We start from the raw sequence: 26,693 nt of genomic DNA, 5'->3' as shown, positions 1-26,693 counted from the left end.
ACCATGACACCCAGGTCTCGCTGCATCTCCCCTTTTCCTAGTCGGCCACCATTTAGATAATAGTCTGCTTTCCTGTTTTTGCCACCAAAATGGATAACCTCACATTTATCCACATTATACTGCATCTGCCAAACATTTGCCCACTCACCCAGCCTATCCAAGTCACCTTGCAGTCTCCTAGCATCCTCCTCACAGCTAACACTGCCCCCCAGCTTAGTGTCATCCGCAAACTTGGAGATATTGCCTTCAATTCCCTCATCCAGATCATTAATATATATTGTAAATAGCTGGGGTCCCAGCACTGAGCCTTGCGGTTCCCCACTAGTCACTGCCTGCCATTGTGAAAAGGACCCGTTTACTCCTACTCTTTGCTTCCTGTTTGCCAGCCAGTTCTCTATCCACATCAATACTGAACCCCCAATGCCGTGTGCTTTAAGTTTGTATACTAATCTCTTATGTGGGACCTTGTCGAAAGCCTTCTGGAAGTCCAGATACACCACATCCACTGGTTCTCCCCTATCCACGCTACTAGTTACATCCTCGAAAAATTCTATAAGATTCGTCAGACATGATTTACCTTTTGTAAATCCATGCTGACTTTGTCCAATGATTTCACCACTTTCCAAATGTGCTGCTATCCCATCTTTAATAACTGACTCTAGCAGTTTCCCCACTACCGATGTTAGACTAACTGGTCTGTAATTCCCCGTTTTCTCTCTCCCTCTCTTCTTAAAAAGTGGGGTTACGTTTGCTACCCGCCAATCCTCAGGAACTACTCCAGAATCTAAAGAGTTTTGAAAGATTATTACTAATGCATCCACTATTTCTGGAGCTACTTCCTTAAGTACTCTGGGATGCAGCCTATCTGGCCCTGGGGATTTATCGGCCTTTAATCCATTCAATTTACCCAACACCACTTCCCGGCTAACCTGGATTTCACTCAATTCCTCCAACTCCTTTGACCCGCGGTCCCCTGCTATTTCCTGCAGATTATTTATGTCTTCCTTAGTGAAGACGGAACCAAAGTAGTTATTCAATTGGTCCGCCATATCCTTGTTCCCCATGATCAACTCACCTGTTTCTGACTGCAAGGGACCCACATTTGTTTTAACTAATCTCTTTCTTTTCACATATCTATAAAAACTTTTGCAGTCAGTTTTTATGTTCCCTGCCCGTTTTCTTTCATAATCTATTTTTCCTTTCCTAATTAAACCCTTTGTCCTCCTCTGCTGGTCTCTGAATTTCTCCCAGTTCTCCCATGCTGCTTTTTCTGGCTAATTTGTACTCATCATCCTTTGCTTTGATACTACCCCTGATTTCCCTTGTTATCCACGGATGCACTACCTTCCCTGATTTATTCTTTTGCCAAACTGGGATGAACAATTTTTGTTGTTCATCCATGCAGTCTTTAAATGTCTTCCATTGCATATCCACCGTCAACCCTTTTAGAATTAATTGCCAGTCAATCTTGGCCAATTCACGTCTCATACCCTCAAAGTTACCTTTCTTTAAGTTCAGAACCATTGTTTCTGAATTAACAATGTCACTCTCCATCCTAATGAAGAACTCAACCATATTATGGTCACTCTTGCCCAAGGGGGCACGTACAACAAGACTGCTAACTAACCCTTCCTCATTACTCAATACCCAGTCTAAAATAGCCTGCTCTCTCGTTGGTTCCTCTACATGTTGATTTAGATAACTATCCCGCATACATTCCAAGAAATCCTCTTCCTCAGCACCCCTGCCAATTTGATTCACCCAATCTATATGTAGATTGAAGTCACCCATTATAACGGTTTTGCCTTTGTCGCACGCATTTCTAATTTCCTGTTTGATACCATCTCCAACTTCACTACTACTGTTAGGTGGCCTGTACACAACACCCACCAGCGTTTTCTGCCCCTTAGTGTTTCGCAGCTCTACCCATACCGATTCCACATCCTCCAAACTAATGTCCTTCCTATCCATTGCGTTAATCTCCTTTCTAATCAGCAACGCTACCCCACCTCCTTTTCCTTTCTCTCTATCCCTCCTGAATATTGAATATCCCTGGATGTTCAGCTCCCAGCCTTGGTCAACCTGGAGCCATGTCTCCGTGATCCCAACTATATCATAGTCATTAATAGTTATCTGCACATTCAACTCATCCACCTTATTATGAATGCTCCTTGCATTGAGACACAAAGCCTTCAGGCTTGTTTTTACAACACTCTTACCCCTTATACAATTATGTTGAAAAGTGGCCCTTTTTGATTTTTGCCCTGGTTTTGTCTGCCTGCCACTTTTACTTTTCACCTTGCTACCTATTGCTTCTACCCTCATTTTACACCCCTCTGTCTCTACGCTCACACATTTAAGAAACCCTTTCCCTTTAACTCCATCCTCCACTATCCCATTCGACACCCCACCCCCCTTATTCAGTTTAAAACCACCCGTGTGGCAGTGGCAAACATGCCTGCCAGAATGCTGGTCCCACACCTGTTAAGATGCAATCCGTCCCTTTTGTACAGTTCCCCCTTACCCCAAAACAGATCCCAGTGATCTAAGAATCTAAATCCCTGCCCCGTGCACCAGTTCCTCAGCCACACGTTCAGGTCCCGTATCTCCCTGTTCCTGCTCTCGCCAGCACGAGGAACTGGAAGCAAACCGGAGATAACAACCCTGGAGGTCCTGCTTTTCAGCATTTTTCCGAGCTCTCTAAAGTCACGCTGCAGAATATTCATCCCCTTCTTTCCGACTTCGTTTGTGCCGACATGCACTACCACTTCCGGATGTTCACCTTCGCCCTTGAGGATTTTCTGCACTCTGTCCGTGACATCCTGGATCCTGGCACCAGGAAGGCAGCACACCATCCTCGCATCCCGTCTGTTGCCGCAGAAACCCCTGTCAGTACCTCTCACAATGGAGTCTCCCACTACAATGGCGTTACCTGCCTTAGGCCTTTTTGGTTTTGGCTCAACAGCCCTATTCGCATCACAAGCCAGTCCGCTGCCCAGTGTAAACACCTCTTCTGTCCCGACAGCTTCTAAGTGGGTGAACCTGTTCACAAGAGGTACAACACCCGGGGACGTTGGCATTCCATGCTTCCCTCCCGTTCTCACTGTCTCCCACCTTCTCTCTTCCAGTACCTTAAGTGTAACAATCGTACTGTAGGACTTGTCAAGGAACGACTCCGTTTCTCGGACGAACCGGAGGTCATCCACTTGCTTCTCCAGTTCCCCAACACGGCCCTTCAGGAGCTCTACCTGGATGCACTTCTCGCATTTGTAGCAGCCAGAGGCACCAACGGTGTCCTTGACCTCCCACATACTGCAAGCATCGCACTGAATCAGCTTGCCTGACATCTCCTTCTTTCGTCTCTCCCTCTGCAGTGTTTTGCGTAGTCTCCTCTCCTCAGCCTCCTCTCCGAAGACTCTCGAGCCAAAGACTCACACTTTACTCACAGGGCACTTCCTCACAAGGCCACAAGGACACAAAAATTACATTTGTAGTCATTTATCCTGCAGATGAATTGATACATATGATTTCTTAGGATAGCTTCTAAAGTACTGACTCCTGCAGCCACAAACATGTTACTAGCACTTCACCATCTAGGTTTGCTTAGCAGTGTTCTCATGGCATCATTATATGACACCTTTAGTCTCTGCAAACTTGGCTTTCCATAGTTCGACCACAGGTGCGCAGTATAGAGTGGTGTGCAGTATGCTCGAAACAGCAACAACTTCACCACATCTGCACACGCACCAAACGTACGCAAGAGAATATTTTTTTTTTTAATTTTTCTTTATTTATTTTTTTACTTTTCTTTACTTTTTTTATTTTATTTTAATATTTTTTTTTATTAAAGGTAATCAATTACAATGCTTCAAACAACTTTATATCAAATTAATTCAATTTGCATTAAGTAAAACACTAGTAATACTTATCTACTATTTTTTTAGAAATAATGATAGAGAAAGAATAGAACAGTTATAAATCATTAAGAGAGTGATTAAATAATAATTTGATTATATATAAGAAAGAAAAGAGAAACAAAAAAAAAAAAACAAAAAAAAAAAAAAAAAAAAAAAGTAACCACAATATGTATTATTAATAACACTACTACAAGTGATAGTATCAATAAAGACATATATGTTAATTCCAATATAAAAATGAATTATTCTCACCAAATCCCGCAGGGTGCACGCCGAGCTGTGTTGCCAAGAACAGCTACTTCTCTAAATACTGTATATATGGAGACCATATCTGTTCAAAAGAATTATACTTGTCCAATAGGACAAATCTAATTCTTTCCAGATGTAACGTCTCCATCATCTCTGTTGCCCACATTTTGGTTGTGGGGGATACGCAAGAGAATATTCACCTGGACATACAACATGCGTCGTTGCCTATAAACATCCTCATCATCTGTCATTTGTTCTGTAATAAAATGCCCCAGATATTTTACCTTATTACGGACACTAAGATTATTGTCAGACAATTTAAAATCAGGACATTTTAGACATTTATCCTCTTTGGTTCTACAGATCATAACAGCACTCTTACAAGCATTATGTTTAATATCATGTTACATAGAAACATAGACATAGAAAATAGGTGCAGGAGTAGGCCATTCGGCCCTTCGAGCCTGCACCGCCATTCGATATGATCATGGCTGATCATCCAACTCAGTATCCCATCCCTGCCTTCTCTCCATACCCCCTGATCCCTTTAGCCACAAGGGCCACATCTAACTCTCTCTTAAATATAGCCAATGAACTGGCCTCAACTACCTTCTGTGGCAGAAAATTCCACAGATTCACCACTCTCTGTGTAAACCACCATACACAGAACATATAGTAAGGAGCTGCTGTAGACCATCGCTAGATGGACTAAAGACCACAAGATCATCTGCAGACATAATATGGTTCACTAAAATATTACCATTCATGCACCCAGTATTACATGCTTTCAATTGTTTGAACAGATCATCAATATAAAGATTAAGGAACACTGGGGACAAAATCCCCCCTTGTCTAACACCATTGCTAACCCCAAATGGGGCTGAGACCTTATTGCCCCATTTTATTTGCATAGTTAGACAATAGACAATGGGTGCAGGAGTAGGCCATTTGGCCCTTCGAGCCAGCAGCGCCATTCAATGTGATCATGGCTGATCATCCCCAATCAGTACCCCTTTCCTGCCTTCTCCCCATATCCCCTGACTCCACTATTTTTAAGAGCCCTATCTAGCTATTTCTTGAAAGCATCCAGAGAACCTGCCTCCACCGCCCTCTGAGGCAGAGAATTCCACACTCGCAACTCTCTGTGAGGAAAAAGTGTTTCCTCTTCTCCGTTCTAAATGGCTTACTCCTTATTCTTAAACTGTGGCCCCTAGTTCTGGACTCCCTCAACATCGGGAACATGTTTCCTGCCTCTAGTGCAGGAAATATGCAACGTTTCGGGTCCAAACCCTTCTTCAGACCCGGCTATTTCCATCGCTCCATAGATGCTGCCTTACACCCGCTGAGTTTCTCCAGCATTTTTGTCTACCTTCGATTTTCCAGCATCTACAGTTCTTTCTTAGATGTTTTGAGGTGATGGCTGCATCTGCGGTTCCTTTCTGTTGGGAGGAGGGGGGGGGGGGGGAGAGGGGAGAGAGTCCTGGCCCATGGCGGCTCCTGATAAGTGATATGTTCCCTCCACGAGTGCTGCGTTGCCCGCTGAGTTTCTCCAGCATTCTGTGTTTTTTGTTTGGCTCTGAAGTTGAAGGTGGACCCCCCCTATGTCTACCTTCAACTCCCTGTCTGTGGTGGCTCAGCGGGACGGGCATGGGCTCTGGGGAGACGGTTGCGTTTCTGGTAGAGACCCTTCTTCAGACAATCACAAGTACTCTCACCGTCGAGAGTTCAGTTCAGTCTGAAGAAGGGTCTTCTCTCCAGAGTCGCTGCGCTGCCTGTCCTGCTGAGCTACTCCAGCTTCTGGCTATCTTCAATTTCAGAGTTAGATAAAATTGCAGACTTTTTAAAATCTCAAAATTTTGTAACATTGCTAGAAAATGTACCTGCATCTTGGAGGCCGAAGGTTAGGTTGTTAGCCAAGAAGGATAGACTTGGTTATCCCTCAGTACAGCAACATAAAGAATGATGTTGCTGTACTGAGATATATAGCCAAGTCTATCCCTCATTGCTGGCAGCTGATGGGAAGCGGCTGTAAAGTGGGAAGCGGCTGTAAAAGGACAGCGCTGCTGGGGGGGGGGGGGTGCCCTTTCAGAGCGTGTGGGTAGTCTGTCCAGGGGTAAAGTTGCGGGGAGGGCAGGAGAGTTGAGAAGGCGGGGGTCGGCCGGGGATCATCCAGCTCAAGAGCGGGTTAGCGGGCGATGGATAACAGAACAGTGGGCGGTGGAACTTACTCCATGTGTCAGGGCGAGTAACCTCAATTGATCCCTTGTTCGCGGTGACACAGGAGTAAGCTTCACCGCCCGCTGTGATGTTATCCATCACCCGCTGACCCACTCTGCTCTATGATCTTTACACTTGAGCTGGTCCCCTCACTGTTCAGACGGAGAGCACTGCCAGAGGTGAGCGGGCCGGCAGAAGGTGCTGAGATGGCAGTCGGTTCCGCTGGCCGGTGATGGAGGCGGCTCGTAGCCACACAAGCTGCTTCCCTCCCCGGCCACAATGCGGTGGCTCCGTGCCCGGAGCGCTGTGGCAGCGGTGAGTGAGTGGGTTACTGGCATGAACCCGACCCCCTCCTTCTCAACGCTCATTCCCTCCTCGCAACTTTACCCCTGGTTAGACTCCCCACACGCTGTGAAAGGAACTCTCACCCGAATTGTCATGTTACTCACGACACGTGACTCATTTGTAATTATTTATTTATATTTCTACGAAGATGTTTCCCAATTGGGCCCCGCACCTCCTAAGGCCGGCCTTGTGGTACTGGGCATGTTTATTGGCACGTGCACATGCACAAGTACCGTGAGGTCCAGGTACAATGAAAAATGTTGCTTGTGACAAAAATCCACAGTGGCGCAGCGGTAGAGTTGCTGCCTTGCAGCTCCAGAGACCCGGGTTCGATCCTGACCACGGGGGCTGTCTGTACGGAGTTTGTTTTGCATGCGATCCTCGTTCTCCCCGTGACCAACTAGGTTTTCTCCGGGTGCTCCGGGTTTCCTCACACATTCCAAAGATGTGCAGGTTTGTAGGTTAATTGGCTTTGGTAGAAATTGTAAATTGTTCCTAGTGTGTAGGATAGTGCTAGTGTATGGGGTGATCGTTGGTTGGCGCTGACTCAATGAGCCGAATGGCCAGCTTCCTTCCGCGCTGTATCTCTAAAGTCCAAATCATGTCAGATGTGGCAATGTCATTTGAACAAACCTAATCTGATTCAAATATCATTGATGGTTAAAGTTGGTCCATTTAGTTTTAAAGGAGTAAAACAAACAAATAAATCTGAAATCTGCAATGCAACAATTGCTGAAAATAGATTGCAGGATTATAAACATGCAAAACAAAAGGATGATATTGCATCTTTGTAGGTTTATGTTGTAGATTCTTTACGATTAAATAGAAACCAGATGGACTATGGCAGAGATAAAAACTGATGGCTGATTCTGAAAGGAAATTTTGAATACATATTTCTGAATGTTTTCTGTAATTCTGCATTTTCATTGCTCAATTTTGATATATCATGGTTGATGAATTAGGGAGGAAGACACAAAATGATTCAGATTCAGATCCAGATTCAGGTTCACATTTATTGTCACATGCACCAATTAAAGTACAGTGATATTTGTGTTACCATGCAGCCATACAATATTAAAAGAACACAACACAATTAAAAGAATGATAGAAATTAACATAAACATCCACCACAGTGATCATTGTGATGGAAGGCAATAAAGTTCAGTCAGTCTTCCTCCTTTTGTTCACCGGTGTTTGGGGGCCTTGATCCTCTGTAGTGGCCACTACGGATGGCCTGATGTACAAGCCCTCTCGTCGGGATGATCGAAACTCCGATGGAACACACTCGGAGAACCCAAATGGGCCACTTCCTTACCGGAGACCGCGGCTTCAGGATGTTATAGGCCGCAGGCAGTCCAGCGTTCGGAACTTTTCTCCGGCAATCCCCGGCAAGGGCTCCCTGGCTCCGGGATGGTAGTAGTCCATTCCCCACCCGCTGCTCGAAGCTCTTCACGATGTTAAAGTCAGCAGGCCGGCGATTGGAGCCTTTCTTCTGGCTCCACGATGGAAGTCCGCACTGCACCCGCTGCTGAAGCTCTGGCTGGTCTCCGGGAAAGGCCGCACCAATCCAAGTTGTTAGGCCACAAGAGAGGGCGAAAATGCGACTAGGAGAAAAGTCGCATTCCACCGAGCTAAATGACTGGAAATTATTTCCCTCTCCCCCCCCCCAACCACCCCCACATAAAAACATACCTAGAGACATTAACACATACATTTAGACATACTAACAAAACAAAAAAAGTCTAAATGACCGACAAACTGCTGGCGAGGCTGCCGCGTACTGCGCCACCCGATGACGTAGCTGGAGTAACTCAGCATTCGAGGCTATTTTGGAAATTGACAGGCTGAAAAATAGCTGTCTTGAAAAGAAAAGTATTTAAAAAAACTGTTTTCATGTAACCTCACCACGGTAATCAATCACTGTTGTCTCTTAAGAACACAGTCTGTCATTTTGTCATCGATATTGACATCCAATTGGTTCTACTGAAACTTGTGCAATGATACTCTATTAAATAATGTGACATAGGCTTTTAGTATTCTTAGCCCTGTTACTGAGATCTGAATTTCTGTAGCCTATAACCCGCTTATCCCCATTGACGCCATTGTTTATGTAATACCATTTTCTTTAACATGAGGATTCTCGGGAATACAACATTCGCCTTCTCGCATAGACCCAACTTATACTCACATTGACAGTATAATTTTCATTAATTTAAGAGACAGTTTAATGTATTGGCAGCTTTACTTTACTTTAATCTTTTGCTGGATACAAACTTTCGTGCGTTATCCATTCTTAGTTTAGATAAGAAGTTACATTGCATGGATTTGTCATGGACCAATATAATTAGGTTGGGGAAAAAAAGGCAGATTTACTCTTTGGTCATTTTCAGTTTAGGATGACTTTGTTCAGTGAACGGGTTTGTACATGATCTGTAACATTTTGAATGTCTTCTTGTGTTCCCTGCAGATTAACACTACATCTACGTTTTCCTATGATTACCTGCTTCCTTGTCTCTGTATCGAGGTAACTATAATGAGTACCATCCAATATCAGTAAAGCCTATTTTTAGATTCTTTATGCTATCATTTAAGACTAATAAATTGTGTCTGATTATATTAATAAGGATAAATGTTTGGACAAAAATCAAAGAGATTATTATCAAAGCTGCATTCTCCAACAAAAACCTTCAGGATAGGATGAGGAGGATAAGATCAGTAATGCCATGTTTAGTCATAGAATCATATAGTGCGGAAACAGGCCCTTTGGCCCAACTTGTCCTCTCCGACCAACATGTCCCATCTACACTAGTCCCATTTACCTGCATTGGAGCCCATATCCCACTAAACCTATCCTATCCATGTACCTGCCCAAATTAAAAAAAAGGAAAAAAAGTATGATAGAACCTGTCTGAACTACCTCCTCTGGCAGCTCGTTACTTAGGGTATTTCCCTCCTGAAACTGTCTTGCCTTCGCAGTAAAGAACATCTCACAGGTGGGTGGAGATAAAGGATCTGTGCAACACTGGCATGGGGTTTCGGTCCCAAACGTTGCCTATTTCCTTCACTCCATAGATGCTGCCGCACCCGCTGAGTTTCTCCTGCATTTTTGTGTACCTTCGATTTTCCAGCATCTGCAGTTCCTTCTTAAACAGCAAAGAACGATGATTGTTTTTTGTTCCTTTAGGCATTTTACCCAGGACCTGATAGCCACCGGACAACAGTCTGTCCATTCACTGATGCTCCTGAAGCTTGTGAGTACACATTAAAGTTAATTACACTTCTCACCACTTGACCATTATAACACTGGGAAACCTGATGACAACAGGCTAGAAATTAATCGCTGGTATTACCAGAGAATGACTGGGACTGGCTAGTTATTTATCCTTCCATCTGTCTGTCTGTAGATTTGTCTATCTATCTCTAATTGACTAAGTCGGGGACAGTATAAAAATAAAAGAGAAGAAGTACAACATAGCAAAGATGAGTGGGAAGCCAAAGGATTGGGTAATGTTTAAAGAGCAACAGAAGATAACTAAAAAGGCAATACGGGGAGAAAAGATGAGGTACGAAGGTAAGGTAGAATATAAAGGAGGATAGTAAAAGTTTCTTTAGGTATGTGAAGAGGAAAAAATTAGTTAAGACCAAAGTTGAACCTTTGGAGACTGAAAAGGGTGGATTTATTATGGGGAACAAGGAAATGGCAGATGTGTTGAACAGGTACTTTGGATCCGTCTTCACTAAGGAGTACATAAACAATCTTCCTGATATACTAGTGGCCAGAGGATCTGGGGTGACGGAGGAACTGAAGGAAATCCACATTGGCAGGAAATGGTGTTGGGTAGACTAATGGGACTGAGGCCAATAAATCCCCAGGGCCTAATGGTCTGCATCCCAGGGTACTTAAATAAGTGGATCTAGACATCATTAATGCAATGGTAATCATTTTCCAATGTTCTATAGATTCAGGATCAGTTCCTGTGAATTGGAGGGTAGCTAATGTTATCCCACTTTTTAAGAAAGACGGGAGAGAGAAAACGGGGAATTATAGACCAGTTAGCCTGACATCGGTGGTGGGGAAGATGCTGGATTCAATCATAAAAGATGAAATAGAGGCACATCTGGATAGCAGTAACAGGTTTGGTCCGAGTCAGCATGGATTTATGAAGGGGAAATCATGGTTGACTAATCTTTTGGAATTTTTTGAGGATGTAAATAGGAAAATGTACAAGGGAGAGCCAGTGGATGTAGTGTACCTGGACTTTCAGAAAGCATTTGATAAGGTCCCACATCTGAGATTAGTGGGCAAAATTAGGGCACATGGTATTGGGGGTAGAATGCTGACATGGATAGAAAATTGGCAGATGGGAAACAAAGAGTAGGGATTAACGGGTCCCTTTCAGAATGGCAGGCAGTGACTAGTGGGGTACCGCAAAGCTCGATGCTGGGACCCCAGCTATTTACAATATATATATATATTAATGATTTAGATGAAGAGATTATGTAACATTAGCAAATTTGCAGATGACACAAAGCTGGGTGGCAGTGTGAGCTGTGAGGAGGATGCTATGAGAATGCGGGGTGACTTGGACAGGTTGGGTGAGTGGGCAGATGCAGTTTAATGTGGATAAATGTGAGGTTATCCACTTTGGTAGCAAAAACAAGAAGGAAGATTATTATCTAAATGGTGTCAAGTTGGGAAAAGGGGAAGTACAACGGGATCTGGGGTTCCTTGTTCATCAGTCAATGAAAGTAAGCATACAGGTACAGCAGGCAGTGAAGAAAACAAATGGCATGTTGACCTTCATAACAAGAGGAGTTGAGTATAGGAGCAAAGAGGTCCTTCTGCAGTTGTACAGGGCCCTAGTGAGACCACACCTGGAGTATTGTGTGCAGTTTAGGTCTCCAAATTTGAGGAAGGACATTCTTGCTATTGAAGGAGTGCAGCATAGGTTTACAAGGTTAATTCCCGGGATGGAAGGACTGTCATATGCTGAGACAATAGAGCGGCTGGGCTTGTATACTCTGAAATTTAGAAGGATGAGAGGATATCTTATTAAAACATATAAGATTATTAAGGGTTTGGACACCTAGAGGCAGGAAACATGTTCCCGATGTTGGGGGAGTCCAGAACCAGGGGCCACATTTTAAGAATAAGGGGCAAACCATTTAGAACAGAGATGAGGAAACACTTTTTCACACAGAGTTGTGAGTCTGTGGAATTCTCTGCCTCAGAGGCTGGTTCTATGGATACTTTCAAGAGAGCTATATAGAACTCTTAAAGATAGTGGAGTCAGGGGACATGGGGAGAAGGCAGGAACGGGGTACTGATTGGAGACTATCAGCCATGATCACATTGAATGGCGGTGCTGGCTCAAAGGGCCGAATGGCCTATTCCTGCACCTATTGTCTATTGTCTCTCATTTATCTAAAGCCCCTGTCCCACTTTCCCGAGTTACTTACGAATTCTCCCGAGTTTTCCCTTTGGTTCAAACTTGGAGAATTACGGTAATAGCCAGCCGTAGGTACTTGGGGCTATTTTTTTTACTCTTGGACTTTTTCAACATGTTGAAAATATGTCCTGTCTTACCTGATGCCCCGAGTACCTTTGACGGGCATTACGAACCGCTACGAAATATCTACGGACGCCTAAGGCCTCCTACGGACTCGCTACGGACATTTACCCATTTACTACCCATCTACCCATTTACCCTTCTACCCAATCACTCCGTCTACCCGTCTATCTGGTCTGGTCTGTGTCGTCTCTTTTAGTCTATCTATCTATCTAGAATTGGACACCGCTTTTATTGGTCTCCCAATTGGACACCAGTCTCCAGGTGTTTGAGGAGGATTTCGCAAGGTCAACTGGATTGAGAGCAACTTTGTAATGTCCAAACTCAAAGGCAGGTTGTCTACCTACTAATATACAACCTTGTGGCTTGCAAGACCCTCTCGGAGGGCATTTAAGAACCAACTTCATTGATGCATCCGAGGTCGCAAATCGACCAGGCTAAGTTTCTTCTCTGGCAGATGTATATTGGCAGGGATGGAATTCAATGTCAACTGCTGTGTTTCATTGGCGAACAATCTAAATCGCCCTAATTTTAAGGACATGCTTACAAAGAGTATAATGATGTCATTGGTACTAATTGTGCATGATGGAGTGAATGGCCTCTTCGTATGCTGACAACTTCTAAGGTTCACAGCACAGCACGTGCCTTTGAAAGCAACGTGAACCAGGTTGGTGATTGGCAATGTTTGAATCTGTTCCATGAACCTTTCTCAACAGTTGGTCCTGATCTCTGGAGGTCGAGCAATTTCTCGGACCTGGTTCAACATCGCAACAATATGGCTGTGCGTTATCTAGGAAAATGCTTGATTGTACCTGATGCTGTTCTCTGTTGGAAATCAAATGGATCCTATGTGGAGTTTGCGGAGTCGGCCACCAAGTATTTAAGGACTGTAAGTTAAAGCTGCACGCTGCCACCAATAATTGGGAGGAATCTTACCATCAATGGTGAATGTCAGAGTTTGAGGGATGACTTTAATTTTAATGGATGGGCAATAAAGAGGCAGAAGCCTGCGATTTATCAGTTAGTTTTGTCATTGGGTAGTGTGTACCCATTTAGTGCCTCAGTGCTAAAACCACACCCTGCACAAGAGGAATTCATGAATAATACTTCCAACTTAGAAACAAGATATTTGGTTGAAGAAAGAATGGATGACGTTTCGGGTCGAGACCCTTCTTCAAACACGATCTCAACCCGAAATGTGATCCATTTCTTCTGTCCAGAGATGTTGCCTGTCCCACTGAGTTACTCAGCATTTAGTGTTTATCTTCAGTGGAAGGCAGTTCCTTCCTTCACTTGTCTGATAATAGATAGAAGGTGAAAAAATGATTTGGATGATTGCCTCTCTGCTCAGCTGTGTTTTGTTGTTTAAAGCTTAGTCTGTGTTAGTTCATGGAAAATACTAAAACTAATGTAAACACAGAACTAGGATTCACATTGATTGGCTATTATAAAATGCTTTTACGAGTACATTCTCAGGATTAGCTCAACAAAAACATTAATAGTACTTTGGCTTGTTGGGACATTTATGGCCCTTGTTTAAACAACTATTGATTCATCTGCTTGACGTAGTGTTTAATTTAGTGGCAGAGATATGTTCAGCTGGAACGTTAGGGAATAAACTATTCTGCAACTGTGAATTCCATCAATATATTTGATCAAGTTAATGGAATTTCAAACAAAAGTATCAGTTGTTGTTTCACAGTTGACATTTCCAGCTCACTTATAAACAGCAATGAAATATAATACCAGAATAACAGTGATCCTAATTTAATCCAATTTTAACTCCCGGAATTACTAAAGCATGCATTTTGCCTCAATATTTGATTTGCTAGTACAGCTTGCAGGCTATGTTTAGTTTAGTTTAGAGCTACATGTCCCTATCATGGTCTGGTTTGGCTCGGCCACCAAGCACGACATCCGGAGGCTGCAGCGCATCGTTCGATCAGCTGAGAAGGTTGTTGGCTGCAACCTTTCCCCCATCGACAAACTGTACACTGCAATGGCCAAGAAACGAGCGGGCAAGATGATCTCTGACCCCTCTCACCCTGGCCACAAACTCTTTGAAGCACTTCCCTCTGGAAGGCGACTCTGGACTGTCAAAGCTGCCACAGCCAGATATAAAAATGGCTTTTTTTCCACGATCAGTAGCCCTACTCACCAACCAAAAGTCTGTAGCCACCTTTTGCTCTGGTATTTTATTTAATTCTTCACGTGTTTAAATTATAATGTTTTATTTTTAATTGTCTAGTGTATATTGTGTTGTTACTTGCGAGCAAAACACCAAGGCAAATCCCTTGTATGTATACATATTTGGCTAATAATATGTATTTAATTCAATTCAATGAAAACGGGCCATTTGGCCCATCAAGGCTATACCGACCAGTGATCATCTGTGCTAAATGACAGCTTTGTGTTAACCCAAAACTTCTTAAGAGCAAAAGCTTGTATCTGAAAGACCATTGTAGTTTAAAGAGAGATAGCATTGAAACAGGCACTTTGGCCCAGTGAGCCAACACAGACCATCACACTAGTTTTATGTTATCCCACTTTCACAAACACTCCTTACACGCAAGGGGCAATTTTACAGCGGCCAATTAACCTACAAATCCTCATGCCTTTGGGATGTGGGAGGAAACAGGAGCACACGAAGGAAACCCACGCGTTCACAGGGAGAACGCAGACAGCAGCAGAGGAGTCTCTTGTGCAATAAGGCTCTGCTCTACCAGCTGCGCCACTCAAGAACGATACTTGTGTGATTAATTGATCACTGTCAAATCTGGGCAGCATTTTTCCGCAAGATTCTGACTTTATGGAAACCAATTTTAGAATAGAGATTTCTGAAGGCATTCACGAGTCAACTACATTGGTGGATTGGTGGTCATTGGCAGTGAAAGGATTTTCTGAAGGCATAATGAAAATTTTTGTGACAATCTGATCTCAATCACTGATATTGGGGTTACATTCCAAGTTTACGACTAGATAAATTTAAATTCGGTGGTGGGATTTGGAGATGCATCTCGAGATCCATTGGTCAGCCATTTGGAAAGGAGTCTTCTACCTTGTCTGCTATGTTACGTTGTACCCTAACTTTAAAGTTTCCAAGTATTGACCAAAAGTACATTAACAGAGCCCAGTTATGCACAACCAATAGCCCGAAGGCCATATCTACTCTGTGCCTCAAAGAGCAGGATCCACAAACCCCTTCTTCCCTGCATTTACCTACAGTAGGCTTCTGAAGCTGGCTCCTGATGAGTGAGGCTCAGTGCAGTATAGGGCCTTCATTGTATAAGTAGCAAGTCATGGTGATGCGGCGGTGGAGTTGCTGCCTTACAACACTAAAAAACCGGGTTCAATCCTGACTAAGGGTGCTGTCGGAATGGAGTTTGTACGTTCTCCGTGTGGGTTTTCCCGGGGTGAACTTATTCCTTCCACACTCCAAAGATGGTACAGGTTTGTAGGTTAATTGGCTTTGGTGAAGATTGCGAAGTGTGTGTAGGAGAGTGCTAGTATACAGGGACCGCTTGTCGGCGCAGACTCAGTGGGCTGAAGGGCCTATTCAGGCATTGTGTCTCTAAACAAAACTAAAATAAAATAAAATAAACTAAGTCCCCTCCCTGAAATCCTCAGACAGCCAGACAAGTCACATTCCCAGGTTTAGTGCTCGTCAAAGCTGCCAAGAAATGTATTTAACTTTTCCTTCTCTTCAAAATTCTCCATTCTTTTGTTGGAATTTCTGAGCCTTGGTAAATCCAGCTCACTGTGGTTAAATTGTAGAGTGGGTTATCTCTAGAGACTGCCTCTCAATTATATTTACATGGCTGATCTGTCTTCTGTCACACCTCCATTAAGCACAGAGGAGTGGAGGTTGGAATTGGATTAGGGTTATCAATTTAATTTTAAAATTGAAATAAAAATATTGGTACAGGTATCTGTAACCCCAGCAAAATTAAATTACTCCCTCATTATAAAAATGTTGAAAAGTACAGCAGTTTTTCAAGTAATCAGACAAAGAAAGTAACACTTTGGAGTATTGATTTGGCACAGAAATAGCACAGGAGTTAATGACCGAGTGGGTTTTATCCGGGTGCTCCGGTTTCCTCCCACATTCAAAAGACGTACAGGTTTTGTAGGTTAGTTGGCTTTGGTAAAATTGTAAAGTTGTCCCTCGTGTGTAGGATAGTGTTAGAGTATGGGGTGATCATTGGTCGGCACGGACTCGGCGGGCCGAGGGGCCTGTTTCCACACTGTTGCTAAAAGTAAAGTTGAGAGTCAACTGTTATTTGGACACAATCTGTTTAGATTTGGTGATCCAGTTGGAATAATGTAAATGCTCCAATCATTCACTTAAAATAATAATTGATAATTTATTTTCCTCTATTTCACAGGGTTACGTGTTTGGAAGTGTTGACAAACATTCTCAGATGTGTATCAAGGTAATCTTGCTGATTAAAAGAACTGCAACTTTGTTTCGGGGTACAGATGCTTCTGAAATGATATGAGTATAGGTGGGAGAGAAGGAGGTTTTGCCTTTTCAATGAGGGAAGACTTAACAACAGTGCTTCAATGAGGATATTCTTGAGACAGTGTCCGATGAGATTATACGAGTAGAATTTAGAAACACGAAGGGAATACAACAGATACAGGAAGGTTGAGCAAAATACAAAGGGCTGGAACAATGAGTGAAGCAGCATCTGTGCAGAGAATGGATAGGTCAATGAATTTTGGCTCGGGGGCCCTTTAAACAAGAAGTGGATGATCACTTTGATGGATCCGTATTATATAGGCTCTCAATAGTTAACAGAAATTAGAGGTGACGTGGATGTCACAGATAGCTGTAAGAATAATAGGGTAGCATTAGTGGGAGATGTTATATTTGCTTCATCCCTAGCTACAGATGAATTCCGGAGAACTGCTGAGTGGTTAATGTTGCTCTGTTCTTTAAGAAGGGCAGCAAAGATAAGCTGAGGAACGAAGCCGGTGAACCTGATATCAGTGGTGGGGAGGTCACTGGAGGGGATTCTGAGGGACGGGATCTACCAGTATTTGGATAGACTAGGATGATGGGTTTTTGTGTGGGAAATAGTCTCACAAATCTGTTGGAGTTTCTTGAAGAGGTAGCCAAGAGGTCAGCTCAGAATAAAAGGATGTGCCTTTAGAAAGGAGATGGGGAGGAATATCTTTAGTCAGAGGGTGGTGAATCTGTGGAATTCATTGCCACAGACGGCTGTGGAGACCGTCAATGAATATTCTTAAGATGGAGATTGATAGCTTCTTGATTAGTATGGATGCCCGGGGTTATGGGGAAAAGGCAGGAGAATAGGGTTGAGAGGGCAAAGTAGATCAGCCATGATTGAATGGTGTAGACAATGGGTCAGATGGCCTAATTCTGCTCCTATAATTTTTGAACCAATGAAGAAGATTCATGAGAACAAAGTGCTGGATGTTGTCTATACAAATGTTACCAAGGCCTTTGACAAGGTCCCACCTGATAGGCTAGATTCAATGGATCTAGGGAGAGCTAGCAAATTGCATAAAGCCCATTACTGGCTTGATGGTGGGAAGCAGAGGGAGATAGTGGAAGGGTATTTTTCGGATTGGAGGTGTGCTACTGGGATCACTGCAGGGCCCATTTTGTTATCAATAGTCAACGATTTGGATGAGAATGTACAAGGCATGATCAGTAAGTTTGTTTCCTAAACTAGGGGGCATTCTAGAGAGTCGAGAAAGCTGTCGAGAAATAAAATGAAAGCAATTTTTATTGTGGTTGGAATCTGGAACGCACTGCTGTGGATGTGGCGGAGGCACGTTCCATTGTGGCTTTTATGGAGGAAGTGGATTAAAGATATTGTAGAGAAACTATGCACAGCTATTGGAAAGGGCCAGTGGGTGGAACTAGAGAGCTGCTCTGGTAGAGAACTACCATGGACATGATGGGCTGAATGGCCTCCTGTGTGAAAATCTTTCCATGATTCGAAGTACAATCAAAGGCAGGTAAATCAGGATTAATTTCAATTTTTATTAAGAATTTTTATTGAGAAATACCCATTCATCACAGCAGTGTTGTTAGTTATTGCATGCATGCCATGGCAACATTTTCGGGTCCCATCCCAAAACGTCACCTATCCATGTTCCTCTGAGGTGCTGACTGACCCATTGGGCTACTCCCAGCATTCTTTTGTATACCAACATCTGCATTTCCTTGTTTCTTCATTGATGTTGTTGTTGGTTTAGTATTGTCACGGGTGTTTAGTTTTATGTGTCACCTGGACAAATCAGAGAACCACATAATTGAAGCCCTAGTCAGCCCTCTGAAAAGATGCTATAGATTCACTTCTAGGCTAAGACGGCATTGGTGCAATAGCTTATATATATTTTAGGCTAATATGCAATTTTTTAATGTATCTTTGTAATTCTTTGTACTGTTTGATGTGTTATATGGACCTGTGTCTGAAATAAAGCTTTAATAATACAGCAAAACATTTCCACCATTTCTGGTTAATGTTGTTCAAATATGTCTATATTTACTCAAAATAGACTTCAGGGTGGGATATGTTGGACAATAGACAATAGGTGCAGGAGTAGGGCATTTGGCTCTTTGAGCCAGCACCGCCATTCAATGTGATCATGGCTGATCATCCACAATCAGCACCCGTTCCTACCTTCTCCCCATGTCCCCCGACTGCTATTTTTAAGAGCCATATCTAGCTCTCTTGACAGCATCCAGAGAACCTGTCTCTACCACCCTCTGAGACAGAAGATTCCACGGACTCACAACTCTCCGTGAGAAAAAGTGTTTCCTCGTCTCCATTCTAAATGGCTTAATCCTTATTCTTAAACTGTGGCCCCTGGTTCTGGACTCCCCCAACATCGGGAACATGTTTCCTGCCTCTAGCGTGTCCAAGCCCTTAACAATCTGGGTGGGAATTAGTATTTGCATTGAGATGAGATAATATGGCGAATGACCAGAATATTACTCAGACAGTACCCATCACCATGTTAAACCCAAATTACACATCACGAGTCATTTTATGTTGAGTAAGTAAAAACATGCACTTATGTCTTTTATAGTCGCTAATCCAGATTCCCCTTTAGTGCATTTATCTGGAAACATTCAAAGGGTCTTTAAACACAGGGATCCAATCTGGTGCAATCGTACTGAACCAGCAATGATTTCAGAATTAGGAACTAGGTTTAGGGTGGCACAGTGGAGCAGGGGTAGGGCTGCTGCTCACAGCTCCAGAGACCCAGGTTTGATCCTGACTACGGATGCTGTCTGTACGGAGTTTGTACGTTCACCCCGTGACTGCGTTGGTTTTCTTTGGGTGCTCCGGTTTCCTCCCACACTCCGAAGACATACATGTTTATTGTTTAATTGGCTTTAAGTTGTAAAATTGTCCCTAGTGTGTAGGGTAGTGCTAGTGTACGGGGTCATTGGGTTGGCGTGGACTCGGTGAGCTGAAGGGCCTGATTCCGTGCTGTATCTCTATAATAATCTCTATAATAACTCAGGAAGCACGGAATTTCATTCCACTTTTATGCAGACGACAGTCAGATTTATGTGCCTCTTAAAAAGAAGGATGAACGCTCTGTCGGACTGTTACTTGAGTGTCTCAACGACATAAAGGCCTGGATGGCTCTGAACGTTTTAAATTTTAATGATAAAAAGACGGAAGTAATGGTTTTTGGTGGCACCACTGGGACCCCCCCTGTAGACCTGGGCTCCCTGGCCCAGTATATCAGACCAAGCATCACAAACCTAGGGGTTAAAGTGGACCCTGAGCTTAAATTTGACAGTCAGATCAAGGCTGTTGTTAAATCAAGCTTTTTCCATTTGAGGCAGCTGGCCAAAATAAAGCCAATTCTGTCAAGGCAGCACTTTGTTACCACTCGGCTGGATTACTGCAATGCACTGTATGTGGGGGTTAGTGGGTCCTCCATCGCCCGTCTCCAGATGGTACAGAATGCAGCTGTACGTCTTTTAACTGGCACACGTAAACATGAGCACATTTCTCACATTTTAGCCTCACTCCACCGGTTAGGATCCATTTAAAAATTATTTTATTTGCTTTTAAATCCCTGAATGGTCTTGCCCCGCCCTACCTATCTGAGCTTCTACACCCTTATACACCCGCCCGCTCTCTCAGGTCAGATAATCACCTGCTCCTGAGTGGGCCTAAAACTAAGCGGAAGCTCAGAGGGGACCGTGCCTTTGCTGTGTCGGCACCCAAATTATGGAATGATCTGCCTCTCCACATTAAACAGGCCTCTTCTCTGTCTGTTTTTAAATCACTTCTTAAAACCCATCTCTTCTCCGTGGCCTTTGATACCCAGTAAGATGTCGACTTTATTTACTTGATTTAATTTCTTATTTTGATTGCTTTTATTGAGTGGCTATTATTTTTACTCATGTTTTATGTCTTTTAATTTATTGTTGTATTCCATATGTAATTTTTGCGCCTCATGTGAGCTGTTATGTTGTCTGTTTATGATGTCTTGTTTATTCTTCTGTACAGCACTTTGGTCAACATTGGTTGTTTTTAAGTGCTTAACAAATAAAGTTGGATTGGATTGGAATAACTCGCTTGTCAAAGAGTGTGCAATTTCAGATCATCCATGAAAATTATTTTTAAGCACAGTAATTGTTTCAAGTATTTATTTTGGACTCAATTACCTTCAATTTGTAGTCAGGACATACATAACGTTATCTCTTTGTTCTTTTGCAGTTTAAGTACAAAAACAGCAGCCACGTTGAATGCCGAAACAAGCCAGGTGTGTGAGACTTTTGTTTAAGATTGCTGATCGAACTTTTTGAAATGAGCATATGTGAGGAGGGAAAGGACACAAAGTGCTGGAGTAACTCAGCAGGTCAGGCAGCATCTCTGGAGAACTTGAACAGGTGATGATTTGGGTCGAGACAAAAAAACGATGAAGGGTCTCAACCTGAAACGTTGCCTATCTTTGTTCTCCAGAGATGCTGCCTGACTCTCTGAGTTTCATTTTAATTAATCAAAATAAACTTTATTTAGAATTAAAGAAATATGTACAAAATGAAAACTGTGTAAAAATTCTTCCGACATGCTCAGCAACTATACATGCAATGGCAGAAGAGTTGAACAGGTACTTCGGATCTGTCTTCACTAAGGAAGACACAAACAATCTCCCAGAAGTACTGGAGGACAGAGGATCTAAGGGGGTAGAGGAACTGAAAGAAATTTTCATTAGGCGAGAAATAGTATTAGGGAGGCTAATGGGACTGAAGGATGATAAATCCCCTGGGCCTGATGGTCTGCATCCCAGGGTCCTCAGGGAGGTGACTCTAGAAATAATGGACACATTGGTGATCATTTTCCAATGTTCAATAGATTCAGGATCAGTTCCTGTGGATTGGAGGATAGCTAATGTTATCCCACTTTTTGAGAAAGGAGCGAGAGAGAAAGCGGGGAATTACAGACCAGTTAGCCTGACTTTGGTGGTGGGAAAGATGCTAGAGTCAATTATTAAAGAGGTAATAATAGGGCATTTGTATAGCAGGCAAAGGATTAGTTCAAGTCAGCATGGATTTATGAAAGGAGAATCATGCTTGACTAATCTTCTGGAATTTTTTGAGGATGTGACAAGTAAAATGGATGAAGGGGAGCCAATGGATGTGGTGTATCTAGACTTTCAGAAAGCCTTTCATAAGGTCCTGCACGGGAGTCTGGTGACTAAAATTAGAGCACATGGTATTGGGGGTAGGGTGTTGACGTGGATAGAAAATTGGTTGACAGACAGGAAGCCAAGAGTAGGATTGAACGGGTCCTTTTCAGAATGGCAGGCAGTGGCGAGTGGAGTGCCGCAAGGCTCGGCGTTGGGGCCGCAACTGTTTACCATATATATTAATGATTTTGAAGAGGGAATTAGGAGCAACACTAGCAAGTTTGCGAATGACACACAGCTGGGTGGCAGTGTAAACTGTGAAGAGGATTTTACGAGGTTGCAGGGTGACCTGGACAGGTTGAGTGAGTGGGCAGATGTATGGCAGATGCAATATAATATAGATAAATGTGAGGTTATCCACTTTGGTGGCAAAAACAAGGGGGCAGATTGTTACCTCAATGGGGTTAGGTTAGGCAAGGGGAAGGTACAGTGAGACCTGGGTGTCCTTGTCACTGGAATTTGGGCTGCAGGTACAGCAGGCAGTGAAGAAAGCTAATGGAATGTTGGCCTTCATAACAAGAGGATTTTAGCATAGGAGTAGAGAGGTTCTTCTGCAGTTGTATAGGGCTCTGGTAAGACCACATCTGGAGTATTGCGTACAGTTTTGGTTTCCTAATTTGAGGAAGGACATCCATGTGATTGAGGCAGTGCAGCGTAGGTTCACAAGATTGATCCCTGGGATGGCAGGACTGTCATATGAGGAAAGATTGAAAAGACTAGGCTTGTATTCGCTGGAGTTTAGAAGGATGAGGGGATATCTTATAGAAATATAAAATTATAAAAGGACTGGACAAGCTAGATGCAGGAAAAAATGTTCCCAATGTTGGGCGAGTCCAGAACCAGGGGCCACAGTCTTAGAATAAAGGGGAGGCCATTTAAGACTGAGGTGAGAAAAAACTTTTTCACCCAGAGTTGTGAATTTGTGGAATTCCCTGCCACAGAGGGCAGTGGAGGCTAAATCACAGGATGGATTTAAGTTATGCCCCTGTCCCACTTAGGAAACCTGAACGGAAACCTCTGGAGACTTTGTGCCCCACCCAAGGTTTCCGTGCGGTTCCCGGAGGTTTTTGTCAGTCTCCCTACCTGCTTCCACTACCTGCAACCTCCGGCAACCACCTGCAACCTCCGGGAACTGCACGGAAACCTTGAGTGGGGCGCAAAGTCTCCAGAGGTTTCCGTTCAGGTTTTCTAAGTGGGACAGGGGCATTAGATCGAGCTCTAGGGGCTAGTGCAGGGGTGGGGAACCTTTTCATGTTGGAAAGCTGCATCAAGTTAGCTGTAATCTAATAAGCCCGCATCCAAGAAATTTAAACTAGATACACTTCAAAATATACATTATTTTGTTAAAATAGCCCTCATGACTTATTAATGTTTTAATTGTGGCTGTCAGTCGGGGAGGATTATTTAGTTGAATCTTCTTTTGCTTTTTGGTATTTTAAATACGTTCATTTTAAGAATAAAATTAAAATAATAAAAGACAAACAAAAACTTGTAATAAAAATAAAAGGATTTTGTTCTACAAATATTGGATTCATTCAAAAGGCCGCACTTAATGGCCTGGAAGGCCGCAGGTTCCCCACCCCTGGGCTAGTGGAATCAAGGGATATGGAGAGAAGGCAGGCATGGGTTAATGATTGGGGACGATCAGCCATGATCACAATGAAGGGCTGAATGGCCTCCTCTTGCACCTACTTTCTATGTTTCATTCATTAGTGTTGTATTTGGTAGTGTTCACTGAAATATCATTATACCCGGTAACCCGGCATCTTTGCCACTCATGTGGCCCCCTGGGGTGCTATCCTATCCCTCATTTGTGGTGTGTCTACACCACACTCAAACCCCCCCCCCCCCCCCCAAAAGTCCAGCAACAGAAGGAACCTGAACTATGGTCCTCCCTTACAGAGGTCTATGGTCCTCCCCCACTGAGTTACTCCGGCACTTTGTGTCCTCGTGCATAATAACCAGCATGTGCAATTCTCTGTTTTACGTGTGTGAGGGGGAGGTTAAGTGATTCAGCATTCAGGCGGAATTAAAATAAACCTGTTTCTCAGGAAGGTCTGCCCGTCGGCCCTTGTTATATAATATATAACTAAGCGCTTTGACTCGCTTCCCATAAACTGACCTGGATATTGGGTAAGGGTGTCTCGTGTGGGTATCATGTTGCGCCGCTTATTGTCCTGACAAGCCTACTGTCATTCACCATCCCTCACAATCCCACGCACCTCCAGGTCTCTTGCTGTTAATCTCCAATTCCTGGCAGGGCCTTCAAGAGCATACACATAGAGACAAAAAAAACTGTAAAATAAACTCTAAAAGGTTTTGAAATAGAAAATGTACCAGAGCATTGAAGCTAATGGTCACATTTAAGCGAATGAAAGCTTCAGTCACTATTTTTGAGGGGAAGCATTTTTACCATCCAAGTGATTCCTTTTCATAGTCGTGTAAAGAAGGGTCTCGACCGAAACGTCACCCATTCCTTCTCTCCAGAGATGCTGCCTGTCCGATTGAGTTACTCCAGCATTTTGTGTCTATGATTCCTATTCAATATGTAATTCCCAAGACCCCAAGAGAATTTTACATCTGTCTGCAGACTTCTGAGAGTGACGCATGGTGCTGGAGTAACTCAGCGGGTCAGGCAGTATCTCTGGAGAACGTGCATATGTGACGTTTTGGGTTGGAACCCTTCTTTAGACTTTGAGAGTGATTGGCCTTTGCCTGGTTTGAGAAGCAAGTGACCTACCGTCTATACACTATACAGGTTGAAATCCAGGGTTTGAACTCATTGCAGTACATCTCTTGTCCAGTCCTGTTCTATGCAATAGTTTGTACTTGGAATCCAGTGTCTTGCTTACCAGACTCCAAGCATTTAACAAAATGGGCATCTATTCAGTTACCATTATATACACTATTATATACACTATTATATACACTATTATATACACTACATTGCTCTCCCGTTGGAAAAGAAAATAACGTAAATTAGCCAGACCAGAATCATTTTATAAATTTAATCTGATGACTGGTTTACACGCTCTTCCTGATCTCCTGAGTGGTTTAGAGGGAGTGTAGCTTGTGGTTCTGAATAAGAGTTAAGTTCACATTCATTTACCTTTGTCTCCACTTTCTTTGGAGATTCTCATCTTACATCTGAACTTGGAATAATACCAAAGTCTAACAGATCTACTTCTTCATCTATGCTTTGCTCTTGTACCGCCTTGTTCATCCCTTGCTGGGATCATGTGGTTTATGTACACACTTCGAACATGTCCTCCAATTTCTACCTCCTGGTGCCACACACTTCAACTACTGTCCTCGCCTCCTATTTGTTTGCTTTGTAAGATGGGGTGAGAACACAAATCTGATCATGTGTATTGAACCCACATTCTTTTTGACTTCCACCATAATGACGAATCTGATCACATTGTTTGCGTTCAACCTCAGGAGGCAGGTTAGGTAGAACCACACTCAATCTAGTTCTCAGCTTTTTTTCCATGAGAAGTACAGCTGGTGTATACCCTGTGGTAGATTGTGGCGTGGGACAATATTTCAGTAAGAAACTAGCTAGCTATTGTGACGTTCTGAATTTTGAATTCTTTTCAAGAACTTGTTTCTTGAGAGCTCCTTTGACTATCCTGACCGACCTTTCATCTGTGCCAGATGCCGGATGTGTCATTGTGGCAATGGTGGGTTTGGTGTTACATACAGAGGTTTACTATAAATGAAATAGCAGATGACATAAAGCTGGGTGGCAGTGTGAACCGTGAGGAGGATGCTATAAGAATGCAGGGTGACTTGGACAGGTTGGGTGAGTGGGCAGATGCATGGCAGATGCAGTTTAATGTGGATAAATATGAGATTAACCACTTTGGTAGCAAGAATAGGAAGGAAGATTATTATCTAAATGGTGTCAAGTTGGGAAAAGGGGAAGTACAACGGGATCTGGGGGTCCTTGTTCATCAGTCAATAAAAGTAAGTCAAGTAAGCATGCAGGTACAGCAGGTAATGAAGAAAGCTAATGGCATGTGGGCCTTCATAACAAGAGGAGTTTAAGAGCAAAGATATCCTTCTGCAGTTGTACATGGCCCTGGTGAGACCACACCTGGAGTATTGAGTGCAGTTTAGGTTTCCAAATTTGAGAAAGGACATTCTTGCTATTGAGGGAGTGCAGCGAAGGTTCACAAGGTTCATTCCCAGGATGGCGGGACTGTCATATGCTGAGAGAATGGAGCGGCTGTAATTTAGAAAGATGAAAGGATATCTTATTGAAACATATAAGATTATTAAGGGTTTGGACACGCTAGAGGCAGGAAACATGTTCCTGATGTTGGGGGAGTCCAGAACCAGGGGCCATAGTTTAAGAATAAGGGGTAAACCCTTTAGAACTGAGATGAGGAAACACTTTTTTACACAGAGAGTTGTGAGTGTGGAATTCTCTGCCTCAGAGGGCGGTGGAGGCCAGTACTCTGGAAACTTTCAAGAGAGCTAGATAGGGTTCTTGAAGATAGTGATCAGGGGATATGGGGAGAAGGCAGGAACGGGAAACTGATTGTGGATGATCAGCCTTGATCACATTGAATGGCGGTGCAGGCTTGAAGGGCTGTATGGCCTACTCCTGCACCTATTGTCTATTGTATATGGAATGAGCAGAGAAATGCCAGAACAATAGTCAATGCCACATTAACCCTTTAGACTATTCCTC

At 43.2% G+C, this 26,693-nt stretch overlaps 1 protein-coding gene across 1 annotated transcript in view; it reads left to right on the top strand.

Annotated features, from left to right (window-relative positions):
* The window catches only part of il17re (interleukin 17 receptor E), a 64,654-nt gene that overhangs the window by 26,743 nt on the left and 11,218 nt on the right, over window positions 1-26,693 (top strand). The window contains exons 7-11 of the mRNA XM_033037160.1: window positions 9,196-9,252; window positions 9,913-9,979; window positions 13,015-13,187; window positions 16,684-16,731; window positions 21,022-21,067. Coding sequence (XP_032893051.1) covers window positions 9,196-9,252; window positions 9,913-9,979; window positions 13,015-13,187; window positions 16,684-16,731; window positions 21,022-21,067 — 391 coding nt within the window. The remainder of the gene's footprint in view (window positions 1-9,195; window positions 9,253-9,912; window positions 9,980-13,014; window positions 13,188-16,683; window positions 16,732-21,021; window positions 21,068-26,693) is intronic.

The sequence above is a fragment of the Amblyraja radiata genome, chromosome 18 (genome assembly GCF_010909765.2).
Source record: "Amblyraja radiata isolate CabotCenter1 chromosome 18, sAmbRad1.1.pri, whole genome shotgun sequence".
NCBI lineage: Eukaryota > Metazoa > Chordata > Chondrichthyes > Rajiformes > Rajidae > Amblyraja > Amblyraja radiata.
Note: the sequence above shows the minus strand (reverse complement) of the source record. Positions and strands in the feature narration are given on the sequence as shown.